Raw genomic sequence first — 23548 nt, forward strand, 5'->3', positions numbered from 1 at the left:
AAAAATTTCTAATCAGCTAAATCAACTAAATCAGAAGTTATGAAGGTCTTATTGAGGCTACAATGCTATGGAGACATACCATCAATATTTAGATGAAAATACTCTTGCATTAACAAAGCACAGATCATAACAAACATTTATCTGCCATTCCCACTCTCAGACTGCTCACTGATAAAGGCATGTCAGTTTTATTTTAGTCTGTCTACTGAGATAAGTGTTTGTGACTGTTCTGATAAGGAGCCATCCTCACCAGTGCTGGCTTTAGCATTGATATGATTGTCATTGCAGACTGGTAGAGGTGTTACTGACGCTAGCTTGAATAAAAACATAAAAGGACATCAGAATGTTTTGGAATCATTTTCACACTTGTCTCAATACCATGTCCACTTTTTCAAAACACTTAACACATTAACCATATAAATAGACTATGTAAACGAAAGTGACTATACTTCTGCATTGTTTTGATAAAAAAGGCATTCAGTCACCACTTCTTCCAAAATTCATGAATACCTCTCAGTCAGTGTTTACCACCAGCAAAGGTCTGCACAACTACAGAAAATTTTGCAGATATTTAGATACAGTTTTAGAAACAGTTAACTATCAGTTCAAAACCCAACCAAAATTCTGATCACTGTGGATAGAAATATGTTGCATTTTGATAGACAAATTAAATATAAATCCGACAAATTATTTTAGCAGAATGTTTATTCAATTTATTTAGATTTTTTTTTTTTGTTTGCAGCCTTGTTTACCATCGATACAAAAGTGGTCATACTTGCATTGAAATGTGCATGTATATAGGGAAAATATAGATGTAGTTGTCACTGAAGAGATTTTTCCACTTGCAGTATATGTACTGCTGAAAACATTGGCTGTAATTTTGTTTGTGGCCTGTTACCATATATTTAGTGTGATGTTAATGAAAATCAAATGCAGTGGACAGGATGGATGGACCAGTCCAAGAGTAGATTTCTGACACTGATGGGTAGACAAATATGCATGAATTACTATACATATTATTGAAAACATGTATAATATTATAATATTGATATGGTGTTACAGTACTGTATTTGTTATTGATTGTATATATTTTTTTCTGAACTACAGTACTGTGGCAAAATACACCCCCCAAAGAATACTGTGGCATTTGTAATTTGTTTCTTTATCATATATTGTTTTACATTATACAGCAAATATTGTTATTCTGGGTTTCAGACACAGTAAAACATTAATTTATTTACAGTATACAGTAGATTAATATACTCAGTTATAACGTGACGGGAAGCAAACAGATCAAGTTTCTTTAGCTGACTTGAAATATTTGTGGATACAAAAATAGAGGAAAGGAAACACATAGTATATGTATTTTTACAGTGTTACGAGTTGCTTGTGTTTTGATATTCATTGTACATTGAATGATAAAGCAGTCTTCTGGGAGAAAGCATATGTTATAGTTATCGCAGCATAAGTCACTTTTTGGATTAAATATGAATGTGTTTTGACATGCATTTTGCACCAAAGGTGATGTGCTGAATTGTGTATTTCAAAAGTATACTATATGAAGAGTTTAGCAGAAGTTGCCATAGTATTATGACAAGTGTGAAAATTATTGTAAAATTAACTTTATATTAACTGGAGAACCCTCAAATATCTTAAAAACTGTTAAATGTGCATTCCTGTAGTCCTGTCAAACTATCAAGTAGTTTTCATCAGGACAGGAGGGCTTAAACAGTCATCAGGAATGTCAGCATAGTTGCCAGTGGAGGCGTCACAGTGTGGGAGTTAACAATGACACATCACAAAAGTCAGTTCCCACTTAATGGAACGTTACACTGTACCCATATCTTTCAGCTACAGTGTGACCGCCGTCTGCTACAACACATGGGCCAGGCCCGAGTCGCTAGGTTTCAAGTGTGGTGTTAAACACATTGCAAATGGTTTTGAGTCCCTGAGAGAGGCTGTACTGAATCAGTGGCATGCTGGCAGACTGCAGCTGCCTCTGGACTGAACATAGTGTTTATGCCTTTGCTATTCTGTGGATTAGACTCAGCCACACTAAGCCTGCACCAGTGCCTTCCAGTTTTGTGATCACAATGGGGAAAGTTTCAGTTCTCCAAGGAGAACATAGTTTCTACAGATTGCTGGCAAGAAAACAAGTGAGATAATATTGGAAGTCATAGCCCCTGGCCAAGGTTCATAGCTGCACAAAGTGGGTTCAGATAGGTTGTCATCCTCAATGGGATTATGCAGATTAGGATTTCAAATCTAATATTTTAACAATATATTCTCTCTCACTCTCTTATTCTCTCACTCCTGTATGCAAACAGTACTCTCAAAAGAGACTCATTTCTAGTGCTTGCCCTTGTTGTTGCTGGCAAAAAAAAATGCAAGGCAGATATTTTCAGTTTGATCACAGAAGCAAACACTCTTTGTGTAGATCTCATTCCTTGTTCAGCTAATATGATTTAAACATGTTCAGATAATATGATTTAAATATTACGTTCTTATATGCCTATACCCTCCCAAGTTCCTTTCAGATGTAGAATTTGACCTCTAAATTAGACATGGCTAACTCGCCTATGACATCATCTTTAGACTTTAGTATTTCATAGGCTGTTGGTCATAGCAACAGTGTCCATGATGAAGAAAGTGTCATGCATACTTGACATGCAGAGATGCTCCTGGCTTGGTTTGTATTTTCATCCAAGCTTCGGAATGTGTCGGCATGCTTGGCAAGAAACCTGGAGCTATTTACCAAACACATGATGTAAAATGGGCTGTCGAGATAATTATAGCCTCTGAGAAAACTAACTAGATAGGCCACTGAAGGATACTAGTAGTGTTGTTCTGATTTAAACAGTCTTGGTTCTCAGAATGAAGTGTACTGGACATTAGTATAAAATTATAAGCATATTTGGAAAACAATGGAAATATAGAATGGTCTAGATTTAATGGAGTATCTGCTCCTTGGCTGCATCTCAAAAACTTCTACCACCTTACAAACAAAAACACATCTAAATAAAAGCATGATTACAGATCACAATAAAAGCACATTGGGCCAATACCAAATTAGACACAATGCCTTTTTGCACTTTTCATTCCTGGAGGAAGCACTGGAAAGATTCCATGGAACATTAAGAACAGGTTTAAGAGCAAGGCCATCCCAACGATCCAGGGTTTATTCTATCCCTGCCAAGCTGGTAATCATCAGATGTGGTTTATAACTAGGGGATTAAACAGACTTCAGACATGTCTGCTTGGACACTTAGAGAACCTTTGCAGCAGGCCAAGAAAGCTCTGTGAGGGATGAATCAGTTTCGAGACAGATTACTACTTCCCAGAAAATCTTAATCCTAATATTGGCATGGTATTTATAGTCGATCTTTTGCAAAAGACGTGTATGTACGTGTGTACGTTTATGTGAGTTCTGTCCTTCACGTCTTGTTCCGGGTGAATAATTAACATGAGCAGTCTGCCTTAAATAAAGCAGGCCTTCTGCCTTCTGTAGCATGTGTTGTCTTTCAAATCCATTTCTAAACCGAGAATCCTTTATCTACTGTCCTATGCAGAAGCTCAAAGCCTTTCTTCATTTATCTCATGTAACATTTCACTAAGAACCCTACATAAAAGACCATTTATAGGTGCAGGTTTCTCTGTGCTAACATCTGGATTTGATATTAGTGCACATTCTGTGTGAATGCCCAGGGGAGCCCATAGTTCAGGCCCGGAAAGCAGCGGTGAATCTTTGTCAGTGATTGCTGAAGAACCAGAATGGCCTACATATGCGGCAACATGCTACTTTACTGGAATTTGTTCAGTTAAGAGAACAGGAAGTGAATCATAAATACTGTTTACCATGGAAAAGGGGAGGATAAATCTGTTGCACATTACAGCCATTCAACACAGTAGCCCCCCATTCTCCTTTGCTCTCAATCAATATTGCAATAATATTGTTTAGCAACTATTATTGGTCTTATTGTTGGATACTGAGCTGAGCTTATTATGTCTTTCCTTTTTAACATGCATGTCTGAAATCATTCACAAATGAGCTGCTGTCATCCATCTCCCATTGCTCCATTACATACTTCCAGTTCATGTTTTTTAAAATCACTTTAGTCACATCCTTGCATGGACATTAACTGCAGATTCTCATAGGAAGATAACTCTTACCAAATAAGAGAGAGTAAGGAGCTGATGAAAACATGTGGGTATGTATCTGACCTCGTTTCACCGATTTAAGGGTGACAGTGAGAATGAAACTTCTGATATAGAAATGCATGTGTCTGAGAAGACATCCAAAGACACCTGAGAAGAGTTGAATGCAAACTCTGTAAATTCATTAGGCCTTTGAGGACTATCGGATTATTATCCTCCTAGCTCTCAGTGATATCAAATGTGTATGCAAGTGGTCTTTTTATTGCCTCATAAACTAGTGTTTGTTTCCTCTGCATGTGTTCATGCGAATAGAAAGTTCGCACACATCCAGACCTCATATCAAGTTGCATAGATTTCGCTTCAACTTTGGGGGGGACCCTGTTGAGTAGTGTAAGCAGGAATTATCCCCCCACCTCCAAAAAATATATAAATACACTATGCCTTTGACGCAGATACACCAGTACACGGTTAAAGGTAGAAGCTTTGCTCTATGGTTGACGAAACACTACTAGACCTAAAAAACTAGCAAGCTGGAAAACTAATAAACAAACTAACTTCAGAACATCTCTTTCATTTTTTGTCCAGGGACTGGCTATGACTTGTGCCAGCTAACTCACCAGCAAAGTCTCAAATTACAGCATGTATGTCCAGTTTACCTCACTTTTAAAATGTTGGAAAAAATGGCGCTTATATGCTAAAGGAACATGGCTTTTCATCCAGTCTATAAGAAATGAATACATATTCACCTAAAGGTAGTATGATTTTAATATGGCTTTATGAAATATGTGCAAACTTACTCTGCTGATAGCTAAGGGCTCCTACTCACATGTGGTTGTGGAACTCTGTTTGCATTATGTTACAATTCTGAAAAAATATGTAACCATACTTTTTCTGAATCAAATGGGCATGTAAGCATCATTACAAATACAAGGACTTCAATATAGATTTATTAACAATGGGTGCAGTACAGTCATAGCCAAACATTTTGAGACTAGCACAAATTTTGGCTTTCACAAAGTTTGCTGCTTCAGTTTTTATGGTGCCAATTTGCATTAACTCTAGAATGTGAAGCATGATCAGACGAATTGCAATTAATTGCAAAGTCATTCCTTGCTATAAAAATTAACTTAATCACAAAAATGACTGCATTCCAGCCATTGCATTTCAACCCTTCCAGAAAATGGCCTGCAAACATAATTTTAGTGATCTTCTTGTTACCTCAGGAGAAAGTGTTAACAAGGACAATGCAGCTGATATCACTCTGTCATGCTGATTAGAAGAACAGAACTGGTTGCTTTAAAAGAGTGATGGTGCTTGAAGTTTTCTTCTGTTAACCAGAGTTACCTCAAAGGAGACATATGCAGTCATCATTGCATCGCATCAGAAGGATTTCATTAGCAGGGACATTACTGCTTGTAAAAGTACCTAAATCAACCATTTTTCTCAAATCAAGAGCTTCAAGGAAGAGGTGGTTCAATTGCAGTGAAGAAGGCTTCAGGGACCCCAAGAATGTCAAGCAAGATATGGGATCAGGTCACCACCTGTACAGAGCTTGCTCAGGAATGGCAGAAGGCAGGTGTGAGTGGATCTGCATGCACAGTGAGGTAAAGGCTTTTGGAGGATGGCTTGGTGTCAAGAAGGGCAGCAACGAAGACACCTCTCTCCAAGAAAAACATCAAGGACAGACCTGACATTCTGAAGGAAGTATGTGGATTGGACTGCAGAGGGACTGGGGGTAAAGTATTTTCTTTGATGAAGGCCCCTTCAGACTCTTTGGACATCTGGAGAAGAAAGGTGGGCACTACCATGATTCCTGTGTCATACCAATGATGCATCCTAAGACCATTCATGTGTGGGGTTGCTTCTCATCCCAGGGAATGGATTTGCTCTCAATTTTGCCTAAGAACACTGCCATGAATAAGGAATGGTATCAAAACATCCTCCAAGAGCAACTTCTCCCAATGATCCAGGAGCAATTTGGTGATGAACGATGCTTTTTCCATCATGACAGAGCACCATGTCACAAGGCAAGGTGATAACCAAGTGGCTTGGTGAATAAAACATTGAAATTTTGGGTCCATGGCCATGAAGCTCCTCAATGGGATTGAGATCTGGGAACTTGTGGTCAATCCTCAAAGAGGGCGGACAAACACAGAAACTGATCAACTCCAAGCACTGATTAGGCAACAATGGGTTGCCATCAGCCAAGATTTTGCCCAGAAGATGATGCCCAGCATGCCAAGGCAAATTGCAGAGGTCTTAAAATAGTCAACATTGGAAATATTAAGTCTTTGCTTAAACTGGATGTATTTGTCAATAAAAAGTTATGAAATGCTTATAATTGTACTTCACTATACCATATAAACATCTGCCAAAAGGATCTAAAAAACTGAGGTAGTAAACCTTGTGAAAACCAAAGTGTGTGAGTGTGACTTTTTACATTTTGTTTGTTGTTGCAGCCTTGTGCTAAAATAAAGTTTTTTCCCCCATCATTCTGCACTCAATACCCCATAATAACAAAAAAAAAAGAAGGGTCACACTGTAAATATTAAGTCTTTGCTTAAACTGAATGTCAATTTTTTCAATTAAAAAGTTTAAAAAAAACTTACATGCTTATAATTATACTTCACAATGCCATAAACATCTGACAAAAGCATCTTTAAAAAGCAAAAAGCCTGAGGCAGTAAACCTTGTGAAAACCACATTTTGTCTGTCTCAACTTTTGGCCATAACTATAGAATCTTTTTAAATTTGATCTGCTGATGGCCAAGGGCCACCACTCAGTGGGCAGTGGAATCTTTCAATCCCTGGGGTAACCCCATGCCCTGCACATTTGCAACACTAGTGATAACCACTGTTTTAGCTGGCAATCAAGCTCTATAATACAATTCTTAGAAAAAGCATTTGCACAATGCTCATGATGTTTAAATATAGTACCAATCGTGTTTTACCCAATGATGCAAGTAAACTAGTTCAATCAAGTAAATTCTATTTTGTACTTTTAAATATAGTAAAAGTGCGTGTCTTGATCAAACCTCTTCAAAAATACCCAAGTCTCCGTTTCTCTTTGCTTAGTTAGCGTTAGATTGCGGTGAGCAGCGATCTACCGTAAAATTGCGCATATAGTCCAATTAGAATTTAAAGCGCGGATGACTTGACCGTGAATCGCCATTTAAAGCGTGGATAGCTTAACAGCGGTTCTAGACGCTTCCTTTTTTCTGGGAGACTCTTTAAAGGTCTGTCTTACAGCTCTCGCTCCTGGGAGACTAGCGTCTTCTCTACCTTGCTGGCGAGAGCTGAACGGTTATACTGCGGGTGCTCTTTCCTGAATCAGCAGGAGCTGTTCGTGATTAGGGAAGGGGCTCCCCCCACGAACTGGCACGCGAACCAGGAATTCTGCCTTCCAAACCATAACTGTTTAAAAATACCATGATTTAAAAATAATAATACCCCCTCGAAACTTTGAAAGGGAAACATCCCCCCCCCCCCCCAAACTACGCCTAAGATCACTGAAATGCAAGATCATTTACTTTAGCTCTGATTTAACCTACAGTAGTGCAACACTACATCATCATATAAGGACTCTGGATCATTTGATCTTGGAGTCCTGAGTTTCCAGAACAAAAAATCTTCTCTCATTATAAACAAGGGCAAGTATCAAGGCATCTATATCAGGAGAACAGTGTCCTGTACAAGATAGATGGCAGAACCTGTAAACAGTTGAATATAGCCATAACCATAATCAGTCTAATTACTCATTTAATCTTTTTCAGGAGAAGCGTAAAAGGCAAGCAGAGATTGAAGATAAGAGAAGACAGTTGGATGACCTTGTTCTGCAACTTCAGCATCTCAAAGTAAGAAATACCCTCTGGTACTCTTTAACAGTCTCTCTTACAGCTTTGGTACACCAAAACAGTCCAGTTTAGGATTTGGAGCAACCTGACAAAGAGCTGGGGGGTTTTTTTCTATTTCATTTTGTGACGTAGACTAAAATTCATTTGTGTGCAAAAAATTACTCACATGCAAACTTCTACAGGTATTCCAAGGAAAATCTTCTTGCTGTGTCAAGGAACTTTTTAGTGTTTACATTTTAAACTGTGAAACATTTATAATACTATAGCAGTTTTGGTTTACTGTCACTTCAGTTAAAGTAATTTAGTAAAATTTCAGCAAATTTCCCATGAATGGTAGTCTGTATGAGGAGAAATGCCAACCGATATGCAACAATTTACAAACATCTCTGCGTTTCAGGAATGTTTAGTATCTTATCAGATAGATGAGGATTTGCCTCATTTAGACAGAATAGGTCTGTATCATAATTGCTCACATTTTATGCTAGTTACATTTTACAAAAACAAATGTGGCCAAGTTTAAAGTGGTTCTCAAAATAGTTGTTGTTCTCAAATCCTCTTAAGAAAAGACAACTTTAGATGGAAAAGGCAGACATATTACATGAGCACATTGAGGTAAGACACAGAATAAATACTCTATTAGCAATCGTTTAACATCTAGCTTGCTCCTCATACCATGGCATGGTGGAAGATTACAGGCAGGACTGGAAACACATAAATGGCACAGAATATTTACAGGATTGTTTGGGTATTTTATAAAGGAAGTGTAGAGTGAATGAGAAACTAATTTAGGCTGGGAAGAGGAGTCGATCCAGGAAGTGGAATGTTTATTTATCCGTGGGTGTTAGAGCCTGAACCATGTTCTCACTGGAAAAGGGTCTCCAAATGAAGGCAGAACCCAATTGAGAATTGTTGCGGTCACTGGAAAGCATAGTCTTTAGTGCACTCATTTCCTTTTGCTGAAGCTGCATGGTTATTTTAAACACTTACATATATTTTATTTGATATATATTTATTTGGACTACTCGTAGTTGCCACAGGACTTTTTAGCAATTTAATTTACATCAAAGATGTGATATGAGGTCTATTGGTTACAAGCATAGTACTTTTCAAATTTCTTCTGGATATTGACTATTGGTTCTAGGATCTACTAATCTGTCTGTATCTTTGAAGCTGTGTGTACTAAGCATCCCTTTAGCACATAATGTGGAATTATGTAATGTGGAGTGTTTACATGATCACTTGCAATCTAATGTACCAGAAGAAATTGTGACACAAGAAGCACCCAAACTAAATTGCTTTGCTACATTATGCAACATTTAGTCATTTTAGGGGTCCTTTATGAGTCTAGTACTCCACCAGTGTCTTCTAGTAAGAATATTGTCTTCACAATAGTGAAAAAGCGGACAGCCCTGTAATTCCAGCCGTTGCACTCGTTACACACACACAGCATGTAGCCACATGCTTTTGACAGTTTGCAAAATGGAGCAGGAGCATCCCTGTTGTACTTGGGACTGACCCCCAGCCCTGCACAGAACAGCTTCACTGAAGAACATGCATGCTATGGCATTATCTGCCTTTGGATGTTTTTCGCATCTATGATTCACATACCGAGGCTGTGCATGTGATATTAAAGATGAAGTGATGTGCAACAGGGTCAGAGAATAGCAGAGTGGCTACTAGAGTCTGTAGGTCAGAGCAATGTGAAACTGAAGCATCTGAGTATGAACTTAGCATTAGTTTTGCTTGAAAGAGCAAATGGTGACCATATGTTGCAAAAATGCAAAATGTGATCTAATGTCAACTCAATGCATTTTTGGTTTGTTTGTTTTCTGGGTCCAAACTAGTCCAAAGCCATGAGGGAGAGATGGCTTCTTCAAGGGACTCCGACAGGGCCCTCACGAGGAACATGAAGGTGCGCAGGAAACAGGTTGAGCAGGATGAGTTACATGTAAAGAAACTAGAAGACTCCATTCACAGGTAGCAGTTCATTTGTACATGCACTCACTTCTGCTCTCTGCAGTTTTGCCTTGTCAACCATTTGCTGAAGCTTCTTTTACTTTTGGAGTCTTCAGTTGCTGCATTATGCATCTTCTTCACATGCAAGAAGCTATAAAGTTCCCAAGCTAAAGGAGTGACTTTTTGGGGCTAAATATTTCATTTCCTCCAATAATGTCCATTTAGGAATATGAGATTCTAAACATACAAGTTTCAACATTATCTCTACTCAGAACTAGTATCACAACCCCTTTTTTAATTAAAAGCACTTCAAAGAACAGTTGCTTCCCACTTCTTCTGGTAGATGGTACATTGCGTTGCCCCAGATGTGATTGTAGGACTCCTTCCATGGAATGTTCTTCAGTGCAGTGGAAAACATTTTTTTCTTTTTAATTTTTTTCTTGCTCCTCTATCCTTGAAAAGAAACAATAGAAATAACTAAGAAAGGAGCATTAAGTTTGGTTTAATACCCTTCTCCTTGGAGGCTATAAATAATGCTGTCTCCTGCCAAATTATGTACTTTTTATATCAATCAGAATACTCAAAAACACTGACAATGGCTTTTTATTAGTTTTTCTATTGGCAGGACTGACTCCATGAGACAAAATAAATTCAGTATGACTGCATAGCAAGTATGACTGCTTAGCAAACACATTACTGTCTAAAATAGGAGTGATATAATGACACTATGAATAGTGGCAGTAACTGGTGTTTGGGAGTTAGAAGTCTGTACATGTTTTATCTTTCTCAGAAGACAAATTGCCCTAATTAGGGCAGGGTGTTTTCATTTTGGGGAGATCCTGAGGTTCTGAATGCTCTAAAATAATCTTAGCTTTGGAGGGCTATAAAACCCAAGTTGGCTCAAGTGGGTAAAAGGCATCTTCCTCTGAAGTGAAGTTTATTTGGTGTGTTGTTTCAGGTAATATTTTGCATAACCACATCCATCCAGTGCTGGATGGTAAGGTGGTGGACACTTCTTGATGTTGCAGAACACAAACAGGCAGTTTTATTGTCTTCCATCTTGACAACCTAATGTGATTTTGTAATTGTTGTGTACAACAGTCATGGTTCGGCAGTAACAGAATACATGTTAAGGCATTATATAATCAGGATAGAAAAAAAGGTAACTGTATTTCATTACAAAAAGCAATAACTAGATTACTTGTGCTTTTTAAAAATGTGATGACTAGCAGGATCACAGTACATTTTTAACAAAGATTGCTTCTTTTTTCTTTCGTCTTATGTATTATATCAGCATCCGCATCAAATGTTCACTGCATTTTTTGAATGTTTAAATATGTTCCATATGTGGTGTTATTACCCAGGATATATTTTGAGTCGTTTACTTCATTCCCTTATAGTTTGTGATTGAAAACAGACATCCATTCCTGAGAGCTTTGTAGTGTGGTTTAAGCTGCTGTATGCATTTCTTTACATTCATTAAGTACAGATATCTTTGTTTATTGTGAAGACTGGATTTTTCAATGTTAACATTTTTGTTTACAAGCTTTGTTATCAGATGATAAACTCCTGCTTACATTCTAGTTACAATGCAGCAGGAGTGAAGAACCTGGATTCCGATCCAGTTTTTCTAAATACAACCCTTCTCAACTGAGTTCTGTGCAATATTCCAACAAAGTGCTACAATTTCAGCATGAAGAATACTGTTTTAACTGATGCCAAAAGAGTCTATCTATCTGGGATATTTATAATGGTGGAGCCTTCCAATTTAACAAGAGTATAGGAATTGGGTATTCTGCAGCAAAGGGACTTATCAGCAATGCTGGACCACTGAGGAAGGGACATGTTGTTCATATGGACAACATTTTTAAGTTGTTCATGAGTCTGCATATGGGAGCTTGTGGAAGCTCATTAGTGGCCATAGTGGCTATCACTGTAGAGGACCAGTGTCCTGAAACCTAATGTGTTAAAAAGTAAAAGTAATTAGATTACTGTATTTTAATATCATAATCTTTTGGATTAGGTTACAAATTCATTTTTAATAGGGTATCAGTAATCTGTGACAGTACATTTTTAAAGTAACCTCCAACCTTGATGATGATGGGGAAGTAAGCGTAGATGGTAACAATTGCACCATGGGTGAAATGGAAATTGGTGTTGTGTGTGTCATGATTGGTGTTAAAACTTTGAAGGGGTTATGATACAGCATGACCTCACCACTGGCTAATTTACTATTCAGTTATGCAATTTGTTGGAAGCATGTTACAGGTCTGATTTGGAGCTGAGGTTATTTTCATTTCTGGAAGGGTTTTCTTCTCATCTTGGGGTGTATCTTGTGAAAACATCTGTGCCATCTCCATTCTCTTATTTACCAGGGTGAACTCTAGCAATATTAGGTCATATCCAAACTCAGCACTTGCTGGGTTTCATATGCACCTTACTGGAACAGAAGATCACTAGGTATTTAACAATCATACTACCATAATGGCCACAGTGGCAGTGAAACCTATTAACTAACACTTCTAATTAGAAATTAATTATAAGGAATTAAATATTCGTTCTAATACATTAAATGCTCTCAATAATACACTGAGCCATTCTAAATCTTTCAGCATAATATCTTTTGTCCTTCCTGCTATTTTGGATCATCAAATCATGCAAGTACTCTCACATGATGGTCACATTTTAAAAAGCCACTGTTCATGGGCTCTTCATTCTGCTCTCTTGGCGAAGCTGGTATTTTCATCTGTCAGGCCGAGCTGCCACTCTGAATGCTAAAGTATTACCTGTGCTTGTGGCCTGGCAGTAGCTCTTCCTGGATGAGTGGACAGAAGGCTGAGCAGTGTCCTCTGCTCTCCACAGGAGGGGAGGAAGGAACAGAAACCTGTCTGTGACATGAGGAGAGACGGGCCACGGTGCCGAACCCCTGCTTCAAAATAAAAGAGAGCACAAGAAGATGCATTTCACAGCCAATAAAAACCCAGAGGTGGAACATTTACAGCATTTGGCAGATACTCTTATCCAGTGGGATTTGTGTATTTATCAGTATGACTCCATGTGTGCTCTATAGGAATTGGTTCCATGACCCTGGTGTTCCTAGTACCATGCTCTACCTGCTGTACAAGGTGAACTTCAGATGGAATGGCATGAGCCCACTCTTAAAATGGCCACAGTATTTATGAAAACAGAAGAGAAGAAAGTCACGGAAAATGAAAATGTAAATACGTTGCCATAGTTCAATAAGTAAAGGAAGCCAAGTAATTGCAAAGCAAAATGTATTCAGGCTAAGGGTAGTAAACAAAATGTTTGATGTTTATACTGCATCTCCTGTGGCCCAGTTTATTCAGAGTCAAAGATAAAGATACTGCAATAGCATCAAATTCCACTGTAGTGCCATTGCAGTTCTTTTCAGTGCTGTAACATTTTCAGCCATGGCCTTTAACTAAACAGGTATATGCAGCAGTTTGACCATCAAGGCCTAATCAGGCCCACTGGACGCTCAGTTTTGCGATACAATGACGTCTGCAAGCCACTGACAGCCATGTGGCTGCGTGGGAAGATCTAGCTATTGATCGCAGTACAAGCTGTGGGCACAGGTATCACCACTACCAAGACAAAATGAATGCAAGCACAGTTGGACAAAACACGGAGGAGGAAAGCTACAACAACGATTGCCCATCTGAAGTCATCACCTTACATGTGCAGTGGATGTGCAAAGGACTGCCACCCGTGAATCGGCTTATTCAGGCACAAGCGAAGCTGCTTACAATCCAATTTAATTCTCAACCCATGCATTAAATCACTATTCAGACAGATGGAGCTGTGATGATGAATAGGACTGAGAAAACATTATGCCATTGTGAATCATTTTATCTGAGAAATGAGGACTGTCCAAAACCTGTTACTGTTAAAAATGTGTGTTCATTTTTTGGATGAAAAATAATAAAGGTGAAAAACATTGTTAGCTGTCTGGAAAAGGCAGTGTTGGGAAACCTTAGAAATGCAGACACTTTGCTGTTTCTCTTTAAGACACAATTTCTGTGTATATTGCTTTGTGACAGGAGTTCCTAATATGGAAAAATGTGGCACCTGTGCTGTTGAAGTAAGAGGGAAAGAATAAACTTCTGAAAAAATCCTTTTATAGTGAACCTTATATTACATGATTAGGAAAATAGCTTCAGTTATTTATGTACATGCAGTTTCACCTTGTGCTTTTAGGTCAAATATTGTGTCTTGGTGTTTCATGCAGGCCCTTGGTTGAAGATAAATATTACTGTTATTTTGCTTTAACAAAATGAATGTGCAAAAACACTTGTTTTTGTTTTGAATTCTTTTTATGTTAAAGAGCTTTATCACTTCTGGTTGATAACATGAAAAATTTAAGATCCAGATTTGGTCTTTTGTGACTTATACCACAACCATAATTTTACTGACACACTTGGCTTTGAATAGTTTATTTTGGGGGGCTATTAGGCCTTTAATCTTATCCAGTCATATGTTTCAAATGGCCTCTTCAAATGGTCTTAAGGAGGATTTTCCTTTCCTGTGTATCATGCAGGATTATTTGAGACTTTCTCCCTATGATTACTTCGGCCTTTCTGGTCAGTGAAACTTCTGTAAACTCTCCCTGGAGCCATTTCAATCTGGTCTTGGGATGAGAGGAGTGGCAAATGAACTTCCCCCTTTGGAGGCTGCTTCTGTCGCTCATGTCCCTGTGGTTATTGCTCTGTTAGCGATGCAGCTGATGATCACCACATTTTTTGCCTGGAGCTGGAGTAGGGGACACATATATAGGGACCTAAGATACTCTCTCTCTCTATCCGTGAGGCTCCAGATGATGACATAATGTGGAGGAGGCCATTCCCAGCACCAGTTCCTGCTAACCAGAGCCAGATGGAGTTAATGCCACAGGCAGACAGGAAGAGGGAGAAGCTGAGTAGGAAGCCAGGAGTGGGTATGGTGACTCCATGAGGTCATTCATCCTTACAGCCATATGAGTCCAGCAGAAGACAGACTATTGCCCTCACATTGCACTGTGGAAAAACAAAGCCAATCTGATCAAAGGTTCCAAGAGTCATGTGGGATCCAGCAACACCCATCGGAGGATGTGAGCTTGTCATGCAGTGTCAGGGACCATATGGAACAAATTGAGTCTCTCAGTTACACCCTCAGAGGACCCCTCTGTCTTCCGGAGCATAGGCAGTGTGTGCTTTTTTTTTCCAATAACCCCCTACTGGACAAAATATGCAATGCAGGATTTGGGAGCCTAATACATAAAGCCCATTTGGCTGCCAGGTCTTGATTAGGCTGTACAGGGAGCAGGCTGTAGTGGCAGAAACTGCTGCAGTTGCACTATCCAGCCCACTGCCTGAGCCCTGCACAGTGCGCACATTCTCCAGCACACAGCGCTGTGCCCCACTTACAGCCAGGGAGGGAGATATGCAGCTTACTGTTTGACTTATTTTCTGTAAGTCTTGAGTAAGCGATACAGCATTATTGTTGTTATTATGGTATTATTGCACTGCATTGTATTGTTGCACTCGTGTAGTGTGTTGTCTGTTGCACTTATTTTGTGTTGCACCATGGTCCTGGAGGAACATTGTTTCGTTTTTGCTGTGTACTTGTATATAGCTGAAATGGCATTAAAACCTTTTGAACTTGAACTTTGAACAGCTAAGTTTTTGGCTTTGGTTCTACTGTCTCAGGGCTAAGAGCAGATGGTGCAAGAAACTCTAGCAAAATTTGTTATCATATCGGTGGCAATACTGTTATGAAGTTATATTGTAAAAAAAAAAAAAAAAAAAAAAAAAAAAAAAAAAAAACACACACACACACTTATGACAACAACCTTAGAATCTCACAAGCAGTAGTTTTTATACTAGTGCGATTGTAGAGTGCGATTGTAGAGTGTATGAACTATGGTTCATATGATGCTGAAGGTATGTGTGGTCACACAAGTCACATAAGATGGCGCTGGTGAGGTCGGCTGCCGTCACAACTGCTCCGACCGCACTGCACTTTTTTCGCTCTTTTCGCAATTTTCGCCTTCTCTCCTTCTTTTAAAACTCGTTTCTCTGCACTACGATGCGCATCTCCTACAACAGAGACGTCCTTGCAAGGCATTTCACTGCCAGTGTATGTGTATGACTTTGTACGTGACAAATAAACTTTGATTTGATTTGAATTGTAATTTTTCTTTCCTGCTTTCTACCTGTTAAGTACTAGTAATGCTGTTGCACTGGCATAAATTCACCACTAGGAGGCTAAAAAGAGCTATTGTTCCTAAAATGCTGGAAATTGTTAATGTGCACACTTTTCCAAAAGCTTTTCTTTCAGGTTTTACTTCCGCATAAGCAGATGAATTCTCTTGGGCTTCTATTTTATACCTATCCTTATAGACTTTTTATAGACTTTTTATGTATGGGTTTTATGTAAAGTTTGTATCAATTAATAAATAATGAACTTTTTTTTATCTATGAAATAAGTATACAAGGGTTAACTATGCAAGATATATATATATATATATATATATATATATATATATATATATATATATATATATATATATATATATATATATATATATATATATATATATATCTTTTGCACATGTATGTATGTATGTATGTATGTATGTGTATCCTCAGCTGGAGAAAGAATTGACTGCAAGGGTGAAACATTTCCTTCATAGCCTGTCTAGCCAAAGCCATTATTGAGCTTTAAAAAATGCAGTCCACTCACAATCACAAAGGATAGCAAGGACTGTCCTGTGAATGATAATAATGATAATGATAATTCACTGGAATTAGAGTAGTAGACATTTTTGAATTAAGTTACCAAACTTTAGAGCAAAATATTTTGGTGTGATTTTAATGTAGAATGTCATAACCAACAGCCAATGACGTAAAGGGGCACACTGGAGCCTTAACATGGTTTGTAATGTTGTATGTTTGTTAATAACAGAGATTGTGGTTGCAGCTGGCTAATGAGAAACCTGAATGGTGTTGTCCTTTTAGGTTTCAGTGAGTGTGTACTACAGTCTGAAAGAAACATAAAGCCATAAAGGCATTCCAAGTGCTTGATTCCAATTGCTATATGTGCAAGGGCCATAGTCTCCTTGAATGGCAATGAACAGCCAGAAGCTCCTAGAGAAAAGTGTGTTCTCATCACATGCCTGGTTATTGTGACATCACGCTCTCTCCTGTTGTCAGCCAGGACATAGAGTTCATAGAGGTTTGTGGTATAATGGTCTTAAGAACTCAGGTTATATATGAGCCTGATCAAAGTCAAGTATCTCAGACAATGTTACATCTCAAAGCATTCATTATAATATATCTTCTCGGCATGTTTAGACAGTGGATGCCCATTTTGAATGTGGACTGTTAGAAATCGTGGGAAGGCTCTGTGGCCTTTGTTATTGTGGTGAAAACAATAGCAGGAAATTCATTTTGGGTGGAGGCAGAATGGGTTCCTCAGCTTCTGGCTTCCTCATTGGCTGCCAGCATTCAGTATGAGTGAGATGCAGGCCCTCTGGGACAAGGGAAGAATTTAGGCGTGCGTGTGTGCTTTAAAGCAGATGGATCTCATTCATGTTTGCACTCTCTGACTGTCTAGGTGACCTTTCATGCAATATACCAACTCATTTAGCCACATGGTTGCATGCTTTGTAGCTGTAGCATGCTTCACTGAAAAAAAATCGTCTGAACTATTATAACAGTAACGAGAACAGTAATGAGAAGTTGATATTGCTGATATTTTTACCTTTGATTATTAATTATTTGCTTACAGATATATGCTTCCATATACTGTTCCAACCAATGTATTAAAGTAGCATGCATGCCCAAAGACAGAGTGAGCACAATTGTAATTTTGTTCAGTATAATCCATTACATGCAGCAACTCTTCTAGCCTGGTGCACTCTGCCATAACACAAGTTTAAGTGAGCTACAAGACATGTAATTCTGCAAATAATACTCCTTAAAGAAAAACATGATTATCTACTTTAAAACTGTGATTTTAAACCCAGAGATTTAGATGCCTGATCCCAGCCTTGTCTAGTTAGCAGGATCGCTGTTCAAAGATCATGTATGGCTTTCATTTTCAGCTCCTACTGAGGAATTACTAGGAGCAATCTGAAGTCTATATCTATCAATCTGCTTCAACTATTAATGTGGGGGTCCACAACCTCATCTGGCAATATCGGTGCATTTATTAAAATACAGAAAAATGTCTGACCAACACAACCCCCCTCATAAATATTCACCCTGGTACATTAATGTTTTACTGCTTGCTCATGACTGGGCCCTTCCACTCTCATGTAGAGCGTTGGGATTGAAAATTGCCTGTGGGTGACTGACATACACTGGGACATACTGCCACAGATAAATGCAGCGGTTTACGTAATGCAAGTATCATCTTTCCCAGTTTAGCTGACTCTGCATATCATTCTAATAAAACAGAGACCTGTAGTTGAGCAGAAATTTGGATGAGGTTTTTTCTGGAATTTATGTTTTAATCTAGACTGCTTAGAGTCACTCATTAATGGGCAAAGTTTGCAGTTTGCAATCATAGCCATTTTACTGTAATAAAATCATACAGATGACTTAATATAATTAAACTTCAGCTAGATGCCAATTGTTGCCTACACCCGTTAAATTGCTCCATGAGAAAAATAATATAACAGGGTATTAACTGAAATTACTTTGATATACTCCAATGTTTTTTAGATGATACAATGTGTAGGGTGATAGTATGTCTGTGATTTGGTGATTGGGTGTCTGTTGTATCAGGGATGGTTGTAACAGGTGGAATATTGTTTTTGTGATTTCTGCAGATTGGAATCAGAGATTGGTCTGTTGGAGAATGAAGAATCACAAATATCAGCTAAAGAGCAAGTGCTGAGAGAAAGACTACGTGAAACAGAGCACTCTATTGAAGATCTACAGAAAGTAAGATGTACTAACTATTCCTCTTACAATGAAAGCTTGCAGAGGTTCCCACACACATATACACACGTAGTCTTCTAGCTGCAGCTTGCTACAGGGTATGAGGAACAGAGAGGCGAAGTATGTAAAACTAAATGTTGAGAAAATGTGCCAGGCTTTATTTAGCTTGGGAGGGAACAGAAGGGTTTTTTCCATTTTAATCCATATCACAATCAAAGTTTCAAACCACAAAGTTTGAACATGCCTTCCTCAGTCTGATTTTGTAATGGGGTGTCTTTCTTTTTTCTGTTTGCAGAGTCTGCAGAACCAGGATAGAGGTATGGGTCCAGTGGTCTAGGCATGACAAACTATTAATAACATATCTTTGTCTTAATATTTAGCTAGTAAATTCCAAAAAGTGCTACAAAAAGTGCTTTAAATTCCAAAAAGTGCTCCAAATATCCCATCTTATCTTTGCAGAAAAAGATTAAATACTCTTCCAAGTTCAACAACTTGTTTGTTAAACTTGTCAAACTCATGATATATTGTATATGGCTATGTGAAGCAGCTAAAATATCTACCAGGTACCAGCACATGCATTCCCTGCCCCTATGCCTATATCTGAGGCAATGGTGTCCATATCATTTACATCAGCCCCCTGACCAGTTTACCTCCTGCCTCAGCTAGACCATTGAATTCCACAGACAAGGCAATGATTATGCATTTTGTTTACAGTGATCCACCTATTCATGGGTAATCCCTCCAGCACAGTATCACAATTGTTTTGCCTTAATATGCTCTCCCTGTTTTTGCTATCTAAGCAACGAGCTGATTTGAAGGACAATCCATGTGCGGGGGGGGGGGGGGGGGGTTCAGACAACAGGAATCCAGTTTAATATCCTCTTCTGCTCAACAGATTCAGTGAACTACATCTGTTCTCAGATCCCCAACCTCCCAGAGCTGAACTCTCAAACTCTAGCCACAGCTTCTAGAGATCACCAGCTCCCAAGTAAACCTGGTAGGTGCTTGCAGGAGTTGTGGGCAGGGCAGGGGTGGTACTGGCTTCAGAATCAGGGCATGATCATAAAGATTACAGATGGAGGTGCGGTGAGTCAGAAAGACAGAAGAGACAGAGGTACATGTTCAAAAAACAAACCTTCAGGTTAAAGTAAAGACTTAAAGCTGCTTCTTTGATGCAGAGTGAACATTTGTCCAGGAACAGTCTTAGACATAGGTGGTCTGGAGTGTCACCAAACCTCTAGCCAAATGTGCTGCTAAGGGAACCATATGTTCTGACTTTTGTTTTTTATGATAACTTTCCATAAAAGTGTTTTTACCTTCTACCTCACTTTGAAGAATCCCTCATTTAAGACCTTTAAACAACCTTCCAATTCAGTAAAAAAAAGAAAAAAAAGATTAGATTTTTCACTTATTTTTAAAACCAAGTATCTAAGTGAACATATTTTTAGAAAAGAGCACCTTAGCATCCAAGCAGTTGTCATCAGCAAGAAATAAAAAGGAGGAAGTGGACTAGTGACAACAAACATATTCATTAGAATATGTGGGGAACTAACTATATATGTAGATTATAAGATACTGCTTGATAAAAAATTCACCCAGTATTTAAGTCTTATTACAAATACATGAATCATTTGCATAATCATAATGGGCATGACAAGCAGGGGTTTGTGTGCTTATATCTTGCTTTCCATTGTTTGTATTTGACTCTTTCTATTAATCTTACATTTACATCAGTATATTAACTTGCTGTCTTGCTTGAGGTTTGCAGTATTTCAGTAAAATTAACAGTAGTGCAGGAATTGAGAGTAGATAGGTGTGATGAGCAAGGAATAGCTTTTAACTGATCTGGTTGGCTGGCATTTCAGCTGTAAAGGATGGTAGGTTCAATTTATTTTTGTGACTTACTGTAACTAATTTTCTTTGGAAAATGTACACAACGTGGAGTATGCTGCATTGAAAATATGGTCACTAATAAGTATTCATGAATTGACAGCTTTCCACACTGCTCTAATGCATGACAAAGCACACTACGTGGACATTAACACACACCCCTTTGCACTCTCCCCAATCTCTGAAGCGGTATACGCCATGAAGATCAGTGTTGAAAAGGACCAGAAGACAGGTGACACCAAGATCCTATCTGCCTTGCCTGTTAACCCTGAGGACGCCCACCAGCAGGGCATTAAGGTCTACGATGATGGGCACAAGATAGTCTACGAGGTGCGATCAGGCAGCTCCACCATGGTGGAGAACGGTGTGCACTCATGGAGCTCCGACGAGGTGGAGGAGCTTATGCAGCGCATGGGCCACACCCACCCATGGCCCGATGGCACCCAAGTAATCAAGGGGCCAGTCAGGCCTGAGGCTGCAGACAGAGTCAGGGAGGAGGCAGTGTACAGGGAGGTGGGGCTGACAGCAGCAAGAAGGGAGCAGGGCATTGCTCCACACCCTGGCCACGCCCCACAAAACTACGAAGGGGAGGTGAGGGAGATGCCTGCAGCCACAGTTGATAAGCCCGTCACCATGATTTTCATGGGCTACCACAGTGTGGAGAATGAGGAGGATACCAAGAAGTTGCTGGGCTTTGACGGCACGATCAAGGCCGAGATTGTGCTCATTGACGAGGATGACGAGAAGTCCCTACGTGAGAAGACCGTCACGGACATCTCAACGGTGGATGGCAATGCTGCCGACCTGGTCTCTGGCCGGCCTCTGTCTGAAGCCACTGAACTGTCCTCTGAGGGCAAGGATGAAAGCTCAGCCAAGGAGACCCTGCCTGCAGGTACTGAAAAGAAAAAACGCTGCCACTGCTGTACTGTCATGTGACCTTTCTCCCCTCTTAACCTTTCTTTCCTGGAGCCCATTCACCAAGGCTCTGCCTCTCTTCCAAAACAACAACAACAACAACAAAAAATCCTCACCTTCTTACTAACAGCACTTCCACATCTGTGATGCAAGAAAAGCATACGTCTCTGTCTTCTGTGACCTACTTTTCACAGAATAGCTGTCTCTCTTATTGTCTGGGATGGAACCCACAGTAGGATGTCAAAGAAGCATTGGTCGAGGAAGAGAGGTCCATAGCATAGCATATGTCCAAAATGTTTGGGGTAAATCATTTACAATATGAGGGTAATCCACAATATTATATGATGAAGGAGCATAGTGAACAGAGAAAGAAAGTACTAACCCAGGTAATTGTACAGAATATCTATGAAAATAAAAGTTATATAAAAGATAGTCTTAATCCTGGGCATCCCAAAATAATCAACATTTGATACTTTTAGAGAGCTTTATATAATGCTGTAGCAAACATATATTTAGCTTATTGTTGAAAACGCATCTGATCTATATATGAAAGATATAGATACCTATAGATACACATGGCCCTGTGCCTGTTGCCTGTACCGATATTGTTCAGTGGCCTTACTGGAGCATCACAGCCACCATCATATGCTTGGTTTGTCTTTCATCCTCCACTGTTCTCATTTAGACTACCTAAATGAATAGCTCTTATAAATTGGGCAGATCTTGCCTGTGTACACCTCTGTACTTCCAAGAAGAAGAGAAAAAAAAAAAAAGCGATCACTGAATATTTTAATTAATCAATACAAAATGACTCCAAAAGCAAGTTATGATGAATTATTATACCAATGGTATCTTTTATAAAAGGTTTATAGCAACCTTAGTCACCAGTCATATCCTATTTGATTGCTCTGCTCCATTTATGGCAGATTTCTTTATAAAGTTTTTCTGCTGGAAAATGATTAACAAAGATTTGGATTTGAACTGAAGTGCTAGGCACTGTCATTTATTACTATTAAATCCACTGGTACAGCAAAAAGCCATGGTGTAGCATGCTACTACTTTACAGAGAAACATGGTGCTGAGTGTTATGGGACCCTTATGGTACTTTTATATAATCAGAAGTGTCATTAGCAACTATTGTATGTTGCACAATTACAAATACTTAAGACTATCATCAGCATCACCAGTACTGAAAATGTCCCCAAGCTTGAATGTTCTTAGATATACATATAAAGAACAGAACGTGGTTCTCTACAGATAACAGATATACAAAGCATCATCTGAATACAAGGTTCTCAAGTAACAGTGGCTAGCACTTTACCAATACCTTCATTTTCAACAGCACTAGTAGTGTTTTACAGCGAATTAGTTCATAAACATACACTAAACATCGTTAATGCTAGCAGTATTCACATTTCGTTATTAAGTGAGGAATCACAAACGTGACTTTGGTTGTAGACACAATACATCTATACATAAACAGTATAGAAAGATTTTGCTCAAATGATTGCTAATATGTATTGCTATTGAAGTCCAGAAGTGATTTTAATACAGTATATATGCATTTATATTTGTAATGCACACCTGAATGCCATACAGACATCTTGGTGTAGACTCCAGGGGTACAGCTTATTTATTTGTAATTTATTCACTAATGCTGACAGCTTTGCTGTGTCTGTAATCACTTGTATCCCTGTCCCTCCTCTGCTGAAAGAGAACACACACAAACACAATATCAGTGCCATAGTTCGTCATATCACACAAAGATAATGATTCTTAAACAAGGAACTTATTGTAATGTTTCCACTCAAAACAAGCGAGAGATAGAATGCA

General features: G+C 38.8%; 1 protein-coding gene across 1 annotated transcript in view; it reads left to right on the forward strand.

The window, feature by feature from the left end:
- palm2akap2 (PALM2 and AKAP2 fusion) overlaps positions 1-23548 on the forward strand; it is a 73651-nt gene that overhangs the window by 11697 nt on the left and 38406 nt on the right. Inside the window, 7 exon segments of the mRNA XM_027010345.2 lie at positions 7929-8009; positions 9854-9907; positions 9910-9986; positions 18799-18913; positions 19206-19227; positions 19806-19907; positions 20988-21692. Of these exon segments, the coding sequence (XP_026866146.2) occupies positions 7929-8009; positions 9854-9907; positions 9910-9986; positions 18799-18913; positions 19206-19227; positions 19806-19907; positions 20988-21692 (1156 nt within the window).

Source organism: Electrophorus electricus, chromosome 17 (genome assembly GCF_013358815.1).
Source record: "Electrophorus electricus isolate fEleEle1 chromosome 17, fEleEle1.pri, whole genome shotgun sequence".
Taxonomy (NCBI): Eukaryota; Metazoa; Chordata; class Actinopteri; order Gymnotiformes; family Gymnotidae; genus Electrophorus; species Electrophorus electricus.